Source organism: Pectinophora gossypiella, chromosome 8 (assembly GCF_024362695.1).
Source record: "Pectinophora gossypiella chromosome 8, ilPecGoss1.1, whole genome shotgun sequence".
NCBI classification, from domain to species: Eukaryota; Metazoa; Arthropoda; class Insecta; order Lepidoptera; family Gelechiidae; genus Pectinophora; species Pectinophora gossypiella.
This window is the reverse complement of record NC_065411.1, coordinates 14,115,838-14,134,022: the sequence shown is the minus strand read 5'-3', so window position 1 is coordinate 14,134,022 and position 18,185 is coordinate 14,115,838. Positions and strand designations below refer to the sequence as shown.

The 18,185-nt window shown below is 39.8% G+C and overlaps 2 protein-coding genes across 2 annotated transcripts; both read left to right on the top strand.

The window, feature by feature from the left end:
• Nucleotides 1–64: 64 nt before the first annotated feature.
• Nucleotides 65–3,560, top strand: LOC126369255 (uncharacterized). Its single transcript, XM_050013601.1, has 7 exons — nucleotides 65–346; nucleotides 441–523; nucleotides 761–961; nucleotides 1,698–1,855; nucleotides 1,938–2,135; nucleotides 2,409–2,502; nucleotides 2,780–3,560. The coding sequence occupies exons 1-7, from the start codon at nucleotides 264–266 to the stop codon at nucleotides 2,998–3,000; spliced, it is 1,038 nt and encodes a 345-aa protein (XP_049869558.1). The 5' UTR covers nucleotides 65–263; the 3' UTR covers nucleotides 3,001–3,560.
• A 387-nt stretch (nucleotides 3,561–3,947) lies between these two features.
• Nucleotides 3,948–17,981, top strand: LOC126369160 (probable RNA-binding protein 46). The gene is made up of 6 exons (XM_050013454.1): nucleotides 3,948–4,124; nucleotides 7,021–7,139; nucleotides 9,707–9,798; nucleotides 15,017–15,312; nucleotides 16,522–16,688; nucleotides 17,765–17,981. The coding sequence occupies exons 1-6, from the start codon at nucleotides 3,948–3,950 to the stop codon at nucleotides 17,979–17,981; spliced, it is 1,068 nt and encodes a 355-aa protein (XP_049869411.1).
• Nucleotides 17,982–18,185: the final 204 nt, after the last annotated feature.

Genomic DNA, 18,185 nt, shown 5'->3' with positions numbered 1-18,185 from the left:
TTAAATTACAGCTCATGATAACGAGACCTTTGAGCCAATTTATATTATGATTTATATTCTTCAAACATGAAGTTCTTTCGATGTAATACTAAAACTCTCATCAAGCGCTCATAGAAAGGTTGATCAAAATTAATTTTCTAAAAATCCGTTTTGGCAACACAAACAAATCCCATACATAACCAACAAGATTTCAAATTCAAAAATCGTCGACAGAATGTAATTGTTGAGAAGTTTACTCAGTGGAAATAAAACATAAAATAAATATGCTTAACGTAACCGTCCTGTGGGTTAATGTATTATTATTAAAGTCACTTTGTTTTATATTACTATGTGAATTATTACAATGGTAAGAGAAATAAAAATGCAATGACAATATTTTTTATATTTATGGGACATTGTAAAAGTGTTTCATTTTTTTACCTACCTACACTTTTTTACAGTAATGCATCAACAAAATCTATAGATGATTTATTTTATCAGTATGATGACGAAAAAAATTCTATGATAGCGACCCAGCAACAAGGTAGGTACTATTTTCAATAAATTTTCTCTAAATTGCTTATTTGGTACGAATCGATCAGGCACTTATTCACTTATTAACTTTTTAACATGACTAAATCCACTTGCGTTAGGGTGAGAGCCCTCCACGCTACTCTTTGTCTAGCCATGTAGTGAATGTTGTCCAAAACAAATCTGATCTATAAAAAGTCTCGATTAAACAATATTGGTAAAATGTTTCATTAAATAATATTTTTTTCAGATGATGCTGATGTTGACGTAAATTTTTACGATGAACTGGACAATTGGATGATTCTGGAAAATTCAATGAACGTTATTTTTTTTGGACCTCCTTTATCTTTTTTGAGAATCGACGCTGAAAGTATTTTGCATATACTGACATATACGAAAAAACATTTAATACCCATCAGTAAAGCCATTCTGGCATGGGATATCGTAACTGGTTCGTAGAAATTATAATTGATTTAATTTTATTTTGATCGATTATGATTTATGATAAGGGTACTAAATTGAAATAGTAGTAGCACTTGCTGAAACTTGGAACATTAGGAATTAGGACAACAGCGGGGTCTGCGTTACGACGTTTATCTGCTTAGATAACATTCGCTACGTTTATTGGCCGGAGCTCTCGATATGATTTGCACCGCTTGGCAGACAGGTGTAATTCTGCTCAGGCAGGATCATGGAAATGAGATTATTTGGTGTTTAAGGAACAAAGCTAATGTTTAACAAAAACATATTACCTAGGTACCTGTGATTAACTCATAGTGAAACCATAGCCATCATTGCGCATGCATTTTATGTACGATCATTATTGAATCATCAAATACTAGGTATTTGATGAAAATGTATAAAATCTATTACAGTTACATAACTGTAATAGATTTTATACATTTTCAACAAAAAATAATAAATGGACAGGGTATCACCAACCATACTAAGAGTCTGCGCCACGAAAAAGCTCACGCGGCCGCTATGCCAGTGTCGCAGTGTCAATAGAATTATTATGACTTCTCATTTATTTTCATTGAGATTCGCGAGACTTCTTTAGTGGCGCGTACTCTACCTTCAATGCTGATGCACAGATCCATTGATATGTAAAATGTTACTATTGCACAAATATTAGAATACTGAGTCAAGCGGCCGGCAATGCTTAATCATTTCCATTTTTATTGTAGATGGAAAAACTGCAGCCTATTTACGAGGTCGTGAATTAACGGCGTTTGATAGTCTCTTGAATGTAGTACCGGAAGAGGACTTATACTATATAAATTTTGGGGATCGTAGCGTAAGAAAATATTTTGCACGGACTGAAATCGACTTATCACCACGCAAGGTTCGATAATTGAAATTAGCTACTTTAATAATTAAAAAGTAATAGTAAAATTTCAATTTCATTAACTTATTAATTGTTTTAGTACGGAGTCTTGGCAGCGTCATACAAAAGATATTTCGGTCCACATTGGTATAGAAACGGATCAACAATTACTAAATTAGGCTACTTAATTTGCGGTTTTCCAGCATCGGACATGAAATTGATACAACCTGAAGATTTTACAGATATTAATTCAGAAATTTTCAGTAAACTTGATAAATGTACCAACACACAAATATCGGTACGTAGTTATTATAATCATTAATTATAATTTACAAATTATACTTATGTTATTCCATGTAAGTATTTTAGTTCATTATTAAACTGTGAATGTCTGCTGGGTTCGAACCTGGTGGGGAGGGTACATGTCAATCAAAATAAGATGATTCCGTGCTTCAGAAGGCGCGGTATGACGGTAATTTGACACCGCCGATTGGTGAGGTCGCACTGTACAACCCACATGAAAGTAGCAAATTGACAGATAATATTACCGAAATTTTCTCAATTGTTACAGGTTCTATACAATATTGCTACTCACCGTGAAGCTTATGGTCGACCTTACCAATGGTCGTCACATGAAATTAAGAAAATAGGTTTCTTGTTAACGCGTTAGTTGTTTATATTATAATTGGTACCTAGTTGTAGTTGTGGTTGTGTTGATGACACCTGCCTCTAGGCATATTTATGAAAACTGTGATAAACATATCGTTCTGGGTTTTGTTCATCTGTTGTAGAGGACAACTAAGAGGTCATGCTGTCAGTATCATAGTTCACTACATTAACACTATATTTACCACGTTTTGTGATAGCTTTTTTATCCAACGACCACAATATAATTGCGGATAACAATATTCTATAATTTTAATTACTACATAAATTTTTCAGATTTGCCAGAATACGAAATCAGTGCTCTACAGTTAGAGGCCATATCAGCTATTTCACCAGAAGTGATGGCAAATATGAATCAAAATAAATTGGAATACTTCACATTACAACAAATATATAGGATGGAGCCTAAAACACGACGGATATATATTTTACGAATGTCGTTGAAGAGCAGTTTGACTATAGAGCAATTATCAAGTAAGCGTAGAAGAAACAAGTAAAGGTTGAAAAAACGTGTATATCAGGATCGCAGGTGTATTTTTCAGATTGGCCCGAATATATTGCCGTTATTTGGTACCTTCTGTGTACTTTTACGTACCTCTCCTGAAAATCTGTGTACCTACGTCCATACAATGATATTTTGAATATTAGGTACACCCGCCATCGTGATGTGAGAATCGCGGGTGTACTGTTAACTCATATATAAAAATCTATATTATAGCGAAACAAACAACATCTACTTTGAAATTATAATTTTAAGGAAGATATACTTCCAAATTATATATCCTAATCTAAATAATTACTGATTTATCGAAAATCACGCTATAATTAACAATACGATACCTACCAATATTCATAATTATATTATTTTACTTAGCTTATAGTTAAATGTCCTAAAATTAACTCTAACATTGGTCACCCTTTTGAAGACATAGGTACGTATATATTTCAGTACATCTAGTTGTATGTGATTTGTGTACACCATTTATAATAATATTTAGTTTAATTATATTTATAATTTACCTATATAGATTTTAATTGTAATAAAATTATGAATTGACACTTTGTTTATTTTGACGCCCATAAAAATATTTATGTAGTGAAAATGAAACCGGATGTTGTTCTGAATTTAAAATGTTTGTTCATCCTGTTAATTAATATTGTCCGACTGAAAGAGTTCAATTATTGTTGTTATGTATAGCGTATATTAATTGATTATTAATTTTTATTGTGAACTCTACGTGTATAATAGTAAAAATAAATAAAATAGTATAAAAAGAGTATCAACGATAATTTTCAAGGTCAGCGTAGCCTCCATTTTGTTTACAAATCGCCATTTTCTTTTTTCATTTCTTTCTTTTTTTGAAGTCCACGCAGGAAGCGTGACGCGTAGTGAAATATTTTCGAGGATATTATTATTATAAGATAAAAATTTATATTGGCTAAAATGCCACCTGTTAAGCATTATTCTTCTAGTGAAGTGAATCAGTATGAATTATCGACCCGATTATTATCTCTAACAGAAAATAATACATCTTATACTCTTACACAAATAAACGGACAACGAATTTATAGGAAGGCTCCTCATGCGTGGACAGGACCAGAACCTTCGAGGAATTGTGAGGTAAGCTTTTTTGTATAGACTACATTAAACATAGGCGGTGCCCGTTATGCTCAAGATTTCTGCTCATTTGGTCTTCATTCTATTGCTATTCTATTACAGTAATAGGCACTTCTTAACAAATTAGCACATAGGATTCTTTCGGGATCATTTATGGTCATGATCAGGAACAGGAGCTGTTATCATATTAGGTAGGTAAGGCACCTATCTATCTTAGAACTTTGTGTAACATAGGTGGTTTCAATTAATTAACCTACCTACCTACTAGCAGCTCTGCCCACCCCATTAAGGGTTACGGGTGTTAGTTCATGTATGCACTTACCTACCTACCTTTATTTGAAGGAGGGGGTGGTTATTCGGAAGTCCGCAATAGGTATTTCTACGGAAATCTATATGATTTCTTGCTGTAGGTTTTGGATTTCATTTTTGACAGGGTACCTATTTCCTCTCGCGTCGTAGCGACGTAACCCCGTCGTCACGTCTTACACGGTCGCGGTCCCCATTCCACGTGCGACTGTACAAGGCACAATTCGCCCATGCCTGCCTATTTACTTGGTCTCCTTCAGTAGGCATCGAACTCTTTCGAATCTGTACTTTCGAGTGTCGGTAAGCATAGGGCATGAGGCCCCCTGCTGCAAACCAAAGGTGCAATTGCGAAGCACGCGGTCTACAACCGATGGCGACAACGCGCGGTCGCAGACCATGTTTCCGTAAAGGACATTGGCACTAGATAGCTACCTGCCTATGGACTAGTTGCTAAACACGTTATAGAGCCAGGCTTCATCATCAGTTTAGCTTTAGTTAGTGGCAGTGGCATCAAAATAGTGGGTTACCTACACCTTCATTCTCATGTCAGACTGACTGACCAGGGGCCTGTTTAATAAAACTTACAATTGTAAATTACAATGACAATTTGATGTACATTGCGGAGTGTGTGATCACGAATATTTTGCAGTTTCATATTAGCTACGTAATGAACACCAAATTGTCGTTGTATTTTACAATTGTAAGTTTATTAAACGAGCCCCTGGATGAAATAGTGATACCTACCTACCTACAATTTCAGTTGGTGTGTGACCCTTTCGCCAATAGGTACCTATCTATTTTCTATTTTCATTCTTACATTACCACAATCTTACCTGATGGTAGGTAGGTACCTACCTAGGTACGTAAGTGACGATGTGGCCAAGGATGGGACAGACATATGCTTACCTAAAAATGCCTATTCACTCTTACCATTATGGTGGAGTACCTACCTACCTACATGCGATGCGTAGGTGCCTACATAAAAGGGCTCTAGCGCACCTACCTTTTATCTGGTACCATAATGACGCCGGTGCGCGGCGTTCTGAGCATAAGCTATGATCGGAATCCGATCAACAAGAGTTTCAGGCGGATTCGATTAGTGACCGTTATACAACATTTCGAACGGGGTTTTTCCCTCTCAGGCGACGCGCTGAGGGGAGATTCGCGCCCAACTCGGTACTCTCAGCCCTGTTGTCTTCAATTTTGTACCGGGTAGGACTCCTCAGCGCTCCCTATTTATGCGGAAAATCTACAAAAAACAGATGGTTCTTATCGTGTGTGTTGTGAGGTGGAATACCAATCTCATCTACCCTGGTGTCAAGGTTATTACTGAGCCGCCAAAGGCCTTTGACATGGCTCATGTAACGACTAGGTACATACTTACGTCAGTAAGTAGTAACCGGGACTAACGGCTTAACGTGCCTTCCGAAGCACGGATCATCTTGACAATCAGGTGATCAGCCTGTAATGTCCTAACCAAACTAGGGATCACAAAGTGATTTTTGTGATATGTCCTCACCGGGATTCGAACCAGGGGCCTCCGGATCGTGAGCCCAACGTTCAACCACTGGACCACGGAGGCCGTAATTGGGGTTATTTAGTGCTGTTGTTGACGCTATGCGCCATGTCAGTAGTTCACACACACATGGAGGGAATACACTGGACAGCCTGTAAAATACAGCGTTTACCACTTGTATGACCCACAAGTCGGCCGTCAATTTATGGGTGGCATTAAAACGATACTGCCGTTTTATGGGTGTCAGCGGCTCTTGAGCATTAGGTAGGTACTAATGACAATGATCTTAATAAAACAGGTGAATGACTGGCACACATACAGATACAGAGGTCAGGTCAGGCGCAGGGCGAATTCGAACGTGTAATTGATATTACAACCACCATTTAGAATGAGTCTCTGTAGGATAAATAGGTGCCTAAGCCTAAGCTGTTATAAGATTTTCTTATCATGTCATTTACATGTCTTAGTAAATAGGTAGGTACTCACTTATACTTATCTACCTACTTAGTTTTTCGCGTTCACTCAACTGTGAGGTGGGAACGCGTAACGTAAAGTTTATCCCCAAATTGTATTTAAGCGCATTATCCCACTATTGCACCATCATTTCCGGTCCTGCGCCACAATCCACAACTTTCTCGCCATTGCAATGATGTCGGAACTAATTTTAGCATTCTTTTTTTACGTGACTTATTGTAGATTTGCCGCAAATGGCATTAATTACTTGGCCGGACAAATGGGAGCTGAAGGCTCTCACCCGGTACAAAATTTAAGACAACAGGCGTGAGAATGCCCTGTTGGGCAAGAACCTCGGCTCAGGGCGTCGTCTGAGAGAATTATCTTTACAAGAATTAATCGACCACGCACGGGGTCGACGACTCACGGCGGGGTCGGTATCGGGGTCCTGAAGTGTTTGTTGTCGCGAGCTGATTAGTCGCCTTTATGGCGGCTAGAGTAAATCGGGTCGTCAGGATCGTATACTACGTCCTTCGGGCGCCGATACATAAGCAGGACGTATTCCGAAGCCGCAACTGCCACATTTTAGCATCTGTGATAAGCTAAGCAAATCCTTGGTCGTAGGTATTCATCGGCAGGATTCCGCACGACTGCTTCGAAGACACGCTGGTGCCGTTGTTCCGGCAGGCGGGCGAGCTGTTCGAGTTTCGCCTCATGATCAACTTCTCTGGCTGGAACAGAGGGTAAGTTACAATATTCTATTCAATTATGCCCTATTAAGGTGGTTATTCACTAACCAATCCACCAAGCCTGATACGTCAAGGTTACGGACTCGCGCATCGACACGGGAAAATAAGACTATTTGACTCGCTCGAGATCGTGGTTCTCACGGTAACGCCCACCGATTTGCTTTTAGACTACACGATTGCGATCGCCGAGCCGACCTTAACACATCTGGCAATAGTGTGCGTCAAGCTAGCGGCCTCAAAAAAAAAATGGGCACGAAAAAATAATTTGACCATACCAAAAAATAGTACTCTTATTGAAAAAAATAGTACCTGTTGTAAAAAAATTAGTACCATCACGGTTCTGGATTTATAGCCATGTTTTATTGCACTTGCTAGCTTGACGGTGAGCGAAATTTGGCGAGAGTTAACGACAAGGTCTTTCGCTTTGATTTAAACGCCAAAAAATAGTATCGAAATAGTACTCACCCCCTGCAAAATACCGAAAGTAGTACTTCAACGGTTCCAAAGTTATAAAGGCAGTTCTTTGATCCCGCTAGCTTGACGTTTTGAAAATACCTATTATCTGGGGAATGCTTGCATACTTCAGTTTGTAACTAATGTCAATAAACTCGTATGAAATAGTACTCCCTACCATCATAATTTGGACCTGATTCTCTTTGTAGAAATATGTCAAAAAGTCATTATAACCTATGTCATACATTTATCAAGACGAGTACAGTCGCGAACAAAATTATTACACATGGTCAAGAATGTTGTCAGATTTCAGTATTTTTCCCCATTTTTGGGTAAAAATTGGTGAAGTGCCAGGGTTGTTAGATGAAAGTAATATCATTGTTGAAACTCTTTGAGTTATTCTACAAATACTGCAAATTGTTTATTAACAAACACTTCGATCCGTAACAAATTCAACATGAAGGTATAAATTATAAAATAAAACAGCAGATTAAAAATGTATTATGATGTATTAAAATCACAGATTGTTTTCGATAAGAACTAGACCCATGCAGCCATTTTCTATTAAAATTAGTGCATATGGGTGTATGCAATAGGAATTTTTTGTAATAGCAGCACTGAAGTGCAAAGAAATGGTAGGGTAGACCTCCAAAATGGCAATACTTACGAATAAATTGTGAGGTTATGTAATTGTCTACGTGACTGTATCAACAACAAATGTATGGCATAGGTTATGATGATTTTTTAACATTTCTACAAAGAGAATCGGATCAAAATTATGATGGTAGGGAGTACTATTTCATACGAGTTTATTGACATTAGTTACATACTGAAATATGCAAGCGTTCCCCAGATAATAGGTATTTTCAAAACGTCAAGCTAGCGGGATCAAAGAACTGCCTTTATAACTTTGGAACCGTTGAAGTACTACTTTCGGTATTTTGCAGGGGGTGAGTACTATTTCGATACTATTTTTTGGCGTTTAAATCAAAGCGAAAGACCTTGTCGTTAACTCTCGCCAAATTTCGCTCACCGTCAAGCTAGCAAGTGCAATAAAACATGGCTATAAATCCAGAACCGTGATGGTACTAATTTTTTTACAACAGGTACTATTTTTTTCAATAAGAGTACTATTTTTTGGTATGGTCAAATTATTTTTTCGTGCCCATTTTTTTTGTGAGGCCGCTAGCTTGACGCACACTGGCAATAACCGCTTTAATGTAGTACGCTTAGAGCGACATATCTCTCTTCTCTTTCACACTAGACGATGTACTATATCTCTGTCCTGCGGTCATTCTAATCATGCTGTTAACTTGGGTACATACATGTAAAACATTATTTTAACGTCGTTGACACTTAAAACCTGTATCTACACTGGACCCAGCAAAAAGAAGAAAACATAGAACACGTTCATCTACTCATCTTCCCGGGCATGTCTTAAAAACCGACAGTGTGTCCTTTCTAACATATTGGGACCATCGATTGGTCGGCCGTCTGCCGCCATACAGTGCATCATGTCCATGTTAGGAGTTCGTATCAAAAATGGCTTCAAGTTGTCTGAATTCTGATTACTTGTGATTCTGCCCACCCCGTTAGGGTTAAGGGCGTGAGTTTGAAAAACGTGATAAAATGTCGGACGTTTTTCTTGATTAAAATTCATAAATAAGTTAAATAGAATAAATAATGTATTTCGTTAGTGTTAGATCTGTCTTTATTTAGTAATCAGAATTTCATAATTTATCTTGTAGACTTGAACATAGTACACGACCCAAATGTTATAGGTGATAGGCTGCCCCCTATTAGTATCATCAAATATCCATCTTTGGGCTTCAAATAAACAGTAGCTGCAAGTTATCTTTGACCATTCTTGTTTCTGCCCACTCCGTTAGGGATTACAGGCGTAAGTTTGAGTATTCATGTATTTACGCCTCAAATGTTGATTAATACCGTTTAGATCAAGGCTGACCACGATATTAGAGCTAGTTTACCTGGCTAACTTTAAAAGTAAACCCATGTCTCGTTAATATGAGGAAATTCTTTATCGATTGAGAAACTAGCGAACTTTTGGAGTTTCGCGTGTCGTAATCCAAGCCGGTTGTTTGGTGCAGGTACGCATTCGCTATGTACACCACAGACGCGGAGGCGAGCAATGCCATACGCATGTTCAACAACTACATGATTCGACCTTCCTGGCAACTGGGTAAGTACTTACATTTTTTTTACGTTATAATTGTAGATTTGCCGCTACTTGGCCGCAGAAATGCGCGCGTGCGCTGAGGGCTCGCACGGTACAAAATTTAAGACAACAGGCCTGAGGGTGCCCAGATGGGCGCGAACCTCGACTCGGACGTCGTCTAAGGAGATCATATTTGAAAGAATTAATCGACCCTAGTGTGTCTCGAAAGAGATGGCGTGCTGTCACGCCATCTCTTTCTTCTTGGACGCTTGACGGAGGGACTGGCCGGAGTACGCACAGGACCGCGAAAAATCGACAGTGGAAGGGGAGGCCTTTGCCCAGCAGTGGGATTTTGTAGGCTAGATTAGATTAGTGTGTCGATAGCGATAAGCGCTGAATGAGGGAAATGGTCGACCACGCTGTCGGTATCGGGGTTTCGAAGTGTTTCGTTGTCGCGAATTGATTGCCCGCTTCCATGGCTAGAGTACTTTTCAGTACCGTCCCTAACCGGGATGTATTCTGAAGCCGCAACTACCAAGGGATGTGGGTGGTGCGGAGCAAAATAAAAAAAAGGTAAGTACAGCACGTAGTAACACTTTTTGGATCGTCGTTTTGGGTCAAAACATGCTTAAATGAAAAAAACCTTGTATTCACCATACTGAATGACTGCTTCAGCCTAAATTGCGTAAACTTAGCAAGTTAGCTAAAAAAATTGAGCTTAAGGTGATGCGTGTCAGTCAGCTAGGTAACGCTGCGTCAGCAGATGGCGTTACTTCTGCATTTTTCGTATTTTTTCCATTTATTCGTTTAGTGTTGAGTTCTGACCCAGTGAAACGTTAGGTGGCGAAATCTTACATACATTATCTTTAAGTTAAGCTACAATTTTGAAGTATTTACTGCAGATATCATATTAAAACATTGCATCAAAAGTTGGTGTCATTTCAATTTGTGTACAAACACGAAGCTGTCACACACACATGCGAACTAGGTTAGCTATTAAAAGAGATGCATAATTTGAAGTCTACTTCTAACTTCTAAATGGCGCATTTGGTAAAGCAGTCGCCGCCATTCTTAAGTTTCACGGTTCAAACCCCATGTGCATGTTTTAATTGTTTTTACTTTTTGTATTTTTTTTTACAATTGAATTTGGCGAACCCGTTTATTTGTTACGGAATTTTCAAAAAGTATCACTTTTACCAGTAATATTATAATTATACAATACAATAATGTACTTTGCACTAAAGTACCTTCCGTAATTTCCGTATTTTTTATTTTGTAAAATTCTAACAGGCATTAATCGCATCAGTGAACATGCGGCTAACTAAAAAACTACTGAACGGATTTTCATACGGTTTTCACCAATGAGTAGAGTGATTCATGGGCGTGCTTTAGGGTATATAATTTATACAAGTATTTTTTGTTTGTATAAAATGGTTCAAAAATGATGATGAATATCAAACATAATTATCGTTACAAATATAGCCGACTTGGAGCTTTCGGCGAAAACGCTGCCTGAGCCCATTGAGATATAACAAAACAACGTATGGTTGAATTGTTCCATTTTTGTAGGTCTACCGGAAAGTCCACAATATGTCATAATAATTATATTGTGTATAAAGAATTGTGTATATGTATTGTATGATTTTACAAATAACGATCACAGTACAGTAATAATAAGGTAGATTTTTCCTAAATTGCGTCGGTTCAAACTTTGACGCATCGCGTTTGAAAGATGTAATAGCGCTTCAGGACGTCCCGCAAGCACGGCGCTGATGTCGCAGTATCCGCATATAATTATTATGACTTGTCATTTAGTTCCAATAAAATCCGCAGGACTTCATACGTATGTCAGTGACAGCTGGTGATAGCATGCGGGACACTTAGCAGCTAATCGAATTTTATGTTGTTTTCGCGCCCAGTCCAGACGACTTGCAGCGCATTTCTGGACTTATATTTACGCGTGGTGTTTATTGTTAGGTTAATTAGTTCAGGTTAGGACGTTTTTTTTAACGAGGACGTTAAAAAATGACGAGGCTGGGACGTGTTGAAGTAGTATTTCCATATATACGCGGCCTGAAATGGGCTGTTTCGGGGACCTGAACTGGTTGCTGTCGAACTTATTATCACGTTTTCTTGATTAAAATTCATAAATAAGTCAAATAGAAAAAAGAAAAAAGATTTTCGTTAGTTTTAGATCTGTCATGATGTCTGTGATGTTTGTTTATTATACATAAGAATTTCAAAATTTATCTTATTTTTTTTCCCAAAGGGCAAGGCAAAGGGAACTATGCCCATACAGCCATGTCTTGTGTTTTTTTTTCTTGATGATGATTAATGAAATGATGAAACCTAAGCCCCCACACAGACTCTTACTCCAAACCCCAAACGAAGTAAGCGGCTTGTTGGCGCAAAGCGAAAATAGATAGGTACACTTTGTTTATTGAATATTCCGATTTAATAATACTATCGGGAATGTTTTCCGACTAACTTAATGTGATCATTAACCACAAAACACCACTTCGTATTTATTATTTAGATTATTCAATGAAGAAAGCAACCTTCCCGTTCCCGTTCCCACCAAAAAGTCCGCGGCAAAGAGAATATAAATAAATCTGTATGTTGGATGGAAAAACAATTAATTATAAATGACTACTACACTTCTCATCAAAAAAATCGAAACACCTTGCAAGTTTACGTTTTGTCAGGATTATCAGAAAAATGTGTACATTTAGGAATAAATGTTAAATGTCGTTTAATAGTGAGTAATATGAGCTTATCAAATCTTAATGTTAATGTTCTAAATTTAAATGAATTTTTCATAGGTTTCGTATTTTGTTAAATGAGTCATTTTTATTCCGTATGGAGTATAAAGGAAATGGATAAAACAACACACGTAAATGAAAAAAAAAGCTAAAAAACGTTTATTTAATAACTTGTATTCCCTCCCCGAGCTCTAATTACTGCTTCCATACGGTTCTTCATCGATCGGATGAGAGTCACGATCACATGCTGTGGTATATTGTCCCATTCCTCTTGGATTGCATCTTGCAGCTGGCTAAGTGTTTCTGGGGCAGGATCTCTTGCTCGAATTCGTCTCTTTAATTCATCCCACAGATGTTCAATGGGATTCATGTCCGGGCTTCTTGCTGGCCATTCCATAATAGAGATATCGACTTCGTTAAGATAATCTCGTACGACGCCCGCGGTGTGAGCCCTAGCATTGTCGTGCATGAATATGAAGCCGTTGCCAATAAAATGTGCATAGGGCATCACATGAGCCTCGAGACACTCTTCGACGTACCGATGACAGTTTAGTGCAGGCAGACGTGGCCCAGACACGAAAGCAAGCTCTGTCTTACCGTCGGCGCTGATTCCTCCCCAAACCGTCCACGAACCGCCACTATAGCTGACCTTTTCTTCAATGCAGCATTGTGCATAGCGTTCTCCGTCTCTTCTGTAGACCTTGTTCCTTCCGTCGTTACCATACAGCATAATTTTACACTCATCAGAAAAGAGAACTTTGCTCCACTGTAGGTATGACCAATTTAGGTGCTCACATGCAAAGTTAAGGCGCGCTCTTCGATGGTCTGCAGTTAATTTCGGCCCATTTGCTGGCTTATGCGGTACCAGTCCACGATCCTTCAACCTTCTTCTAATTGTAGAGTCACTTACAGCCACCCTTCGTACAACACGAAGCCGCTGCTGCAGTTGAAAAGCGTTAAGGCGTCGATTTCTTAAAGAAGTTGTTACAATAAATCGATCATCTCGCTCAGAAGTGACCCAATTCCTGCCAGATCCTGAACGGCGCGTGAACAAACCAGTCTCCCGATAACGTTTATAGACTCTATGAACAGATGACAGGCTTAGATGCAATCTTGCAGCCACAACACGCTGACTAAGGCCAGAATCCAGCAATGCCACAACTTGGGCGGCTTCTGTGGGCGAAGTATCCATACGTTTTAGAAAAAAAAACCTTTTTTCAGACGTCCCAAAGTCACAGTATTGAAATAAAAAACAAAAAGTTTAAGGATAGGCGCCAATTTTTAGTTTTTAAACGCTAAATGTACTCCAACCCTAAACACACATTTGTCTCAAAACAGTGATTCATTTCGTTTATAAGATAAACAAATGAAATTCTAATTTCGAATTTAGAATTTTCGCTTATTACTGTAATGGCCAAACTGCCAGCTATACATTTATGTATTTTTTTTCATCGTATGAATTCTTTTTTGTGTTAAATTCGGACATAAACAATGAAAACGGAAGTGTTTCGATTTTTTTGATGAGAAGTGTATTTAGGCCGGCAAATGCAACAACTTTTTTTTTGATTTGGTTTTCCCCGAAGGGTAAGGCAAAGGGAACTATGCCCATACAGCCATGTCATTTTATGTATTGATTTTTTATTATAATATATGTCCTCTTTTAAAACACGGTACTTACCCATTATTTAAAAATGTTTAAAAAATATGCGTTAAAACAAAAATATTTTTCCAATATTCCTTTTCTCAGATTGTAATATTTTTAGTTTTTTATTTATTCATACAAAATCTCTTTATAAATTGTCACTGACATTCTATTACACTTGTCAAGTAGTCAAAGCCTTTAGAAAAAAAAAACTATCACGCACACACACTAACATTGACACCACTACACGCTCAGCAAATACACTGTAATCTGCACCACTACAAATGTAGAATTGATCAAAATTGAGGGTCTGAAATATGGTACTTCTCGTATTCGGACCCTAAATTTTTGTTAGTTTGCGAAAATAATACACCAAAATATTACTATTTATCGGTTTTGTAACAATATTCCTCTATCCGTTTTCCTGTAGCACTGCATCAACTTTTGTATGGAAAACGAATCACCTTAACACACTTGTCTACAGTTGGCATAACAATAGTGTTATGCTAAAATGCGCTTACGAGGTTTTCACTATGTGATGATTTAGATAGGCAAAATATTCTCGCCGGGAATTCTGGCCGGTTCGTGCATGGCACGCCACGGGCTTTGCGACATACAAATTCATAAAAGAATATTTTTTGCCTGTGCCGGGGTGGACACGGTGCTAGTATACGGTGTAGTAGGTATAGTCTTAAGCTTATGATACGACATACAAAAGCAGTTTCTGTGGGCGGTTTTTTTAATATCCGTGTACAAATTTACATAGAATCGCTTCCTTTCCGTGTGTCTTTGGAGTTTGTATTGATATAATGTTCACACGCTGACTTCTCCCATACAGGCGTGTGTCCATCGATCAACAACTGCCGCATATTCATATCGCGTATCCCGCCGACGACTCCATCGACGGAGATCGTCCGCCTGCTGTACGCTCTGACGGACGAGGTGCAGGAGGTGCGCATCCGGCGCTCCATCGCGTCGTGCGCGGCCATCGTGGAGTACAAGTCGCACCGCGGCGCTGCCATGGCGCGCAAGGCGCTGGTGGCGGCGGCCGCGGCGGCCTGGGGCTGCGGCGCGCGGCCCGCCGTCGACTGGTCGCTGCCGCAGTCGCCGCAGCTACTGAAGCAGTATCGAGAGGTATTGCTCGTGCAGTTGTTAAACCTGTCTTGTAGGTAGATCTAGGTACTAGGTATGTCTTCAACCTGCAGTGGATGCGTGAAGTATATTCCACCCTGCCTCTACATTAAGAGAAGGCCCAGAGATAAGAATGGCAAAATGATAGTATTTGTGTTTGTATAAACTATAACTTAGTTTAACGAGTTTACATGGGACGTAAACATAGCTGGCAAGGAGTGGGTGTATATACTGTACACCTCTGCCACCCCTTCGAGGATATGGGCGTGACGCCATGTATGTATGTATAACTCAGCACTTTTGTCTTGTCAGGGACGAAAAATGATCGCTACGCTACGGTCCGATTGCATCAGTTACTTTCATTCGCACTCGTACTTATATCGATCATCACTAATTTAATTTAAGAGCCACGCCCTTGTCGGTGTAGCATTCTCCATGCTACTTTTTAGGGAAAAATAGGGCAGTGGTTTCCCTCTTGCCTTCCGCCCCAACTAGTGTTGGTTTACTAATATTCGTTAGTCTTCCATAAACTTATTTTCGTTTGCATAAAGCTTACAACTTGACCTTTTGTTTAATGAAGTTTAGAGTTACGTAAGCGTAAGCACAGAGCGTAGTCATTAAATTAATCGTATCAGTTTCGTTTAATACAAGATGTACATACGGCTGTGTTTTGTTACATAACTACACTTTCCCATGATAGCCCTACGGCGTGTTGTACCCATTGATTGGTACAGTTTAATGGTCTTGAGATGTTTCCATCTGCCCCACACATGCTCTTAAGATGAAGGAGAAGGAAAACATTGTGGTGAAACCTGGATTACTGTGATGTACTTGTGGTGGCCCCTTAGTATTCCTGCAGACTTTTGAGTTATTTATTTGGAAAATAGGCGAGCAGTTGACCACTATCTCACCTGATGGTACACTTACCATGTTGTGGTCGTGGATGGGACATACCTACTTAGACAGTGCCTATTGAATCTTGCCGTGAAGAGGTCCGTAATTAAAGTTTTTTACCAGGTAATAGCCTAGCATCCTATTACAAGGGACTTGAAACACAGCTAGCGAGGAGTCGCTACATATGTATATTATAAACCTCTTCTGCCTACCCCTTCGGGAATACAGGCGTGAGGCTATGTTAGAATATGTATTATGTTCGTCACGTCAGCGTCACCCATCCGTGGATTAATAAAGTATTGTTGCGCGTGCGTGCAGGTGGGTCGCTGGACCCCCGAGCGCGGCGTGGAGCTGACGCGCGCGCCCGAGGACGCGGCCGCGTCGCCGCCACCCGCCGCGCCCTCCTACACGCTGGAGCCGTGGTCGCAGGCGCGCCGTCTGCGCATGATCCACGAGGCGCAGCGCAACGCCGCCGCCGCCGCCGAGTGAGTAGCACGGACACTTGCTCCTTTCAATTTTGTCTTGTCTGTACTAGGTCATGTTTGTATCAGCACAAGCATAGAATAAACAATAAGAACGGCCCCACCAACCGTATTGGGCGCCGACCTCACCCCCTCTGGGTCTTACTTTAGTCTTAATGGCCGTAAGCCGCTAAGGGCTTTCGCGGACTCTTACTGCATAAGTACAAGCTCAGATATAACATAGAAAAAAAATGTTTATTTAGGTAAAACCTACGACATTTATACACACATTAATATATACATATGTCAATCGACAATAACGTTTGGTGAAATAAATAAAATCCTTTAAGGTTTATTGTATGAAAAGTTTAATGATAGATAATCTGCAACTTATTTATTTTATAAGTTCCGCCCCTGACTAATCCGGGCGCAAAGGTGCCCATTACTCTAGCCGTATTTCCTAGCTGCACAGGCCTGCTAAATTGATGTCCTATATACAGCATAGAAGGACGTCAATGATTGCAGAGAAAGTCATATTGTGAGGGCACGGGATCAATTGCTAATTGCATCACTGGATGCTTCGTATTACGTGCGTCTAATGGGACTGGGACGGGCGCTCTAGATGTGATTGAAACGGCGACGCTTCATTACACTAATGTGTCATACATAACTGATGTTATTATTTAAAAAAGCAGTACTATTGGGCTGTCAAAGTAAGTCTATTTTAAATGACTTGTCGTTGATATGGAGAAGCTTAAAAAATCTTATTAGCGGATGAAGGATAATAGTATACTTTGGCGATGTCAAATTGGAAAACCAGCCCAATACAGGTTAGGTCACGTACCTCCGAAACTGATTTCTCGGGTACCTACGTGGGTTTCCTCACGATGTTTTCCATCACCGCTGAGCATGTGATAATCATTTACGATCCAAATATGAACTCGAAAAACTATTTTGAAAATCATAGATTATGCTGCTTATGCTGGGATTTAAACCTGCGCCCCGTCAAGCGTTCTACCAACTGGGTTACCACGTCTCTTAGGTTATTTGTATTCTGTATCCTATCTATCATCTGCTATAACTCTGGTAACTCTCTCTAGATGGTCGAACCGTATCGCCAACGGCATGGAGTCGCTGGTGTCGTCGATGGGCGCGCTGAGCCTGAGCAGCAGCGGGCTGGGGCTGCAGGCGGGCGAGCGCGCCGTGTGGGCGCCGCCCGCCGCGCCGCCGCCGCGCCCGCCGCCCGCCAGGGACTTCAACGTGTGGACCGCGCGACACCCGCTGCAGGAGTTCATACAGCCCACCAAGAACCAGTGAGTCGCAGCCGCTAGGGGCGGCGTCTGTACGCACCGCCACGGATGTTGAACGCTTGATCTATTGACAACTTGGGTCTTTTTCGACGTATGTAATACGATCGGTCTGTCATAAATATTGTTCCTGCTTTTTCACGTTATAAGCCCCCGTGTGTCGAGATACCAGACGCGATATAACCTGCCCCAACACTTATAAGACAACTTATTT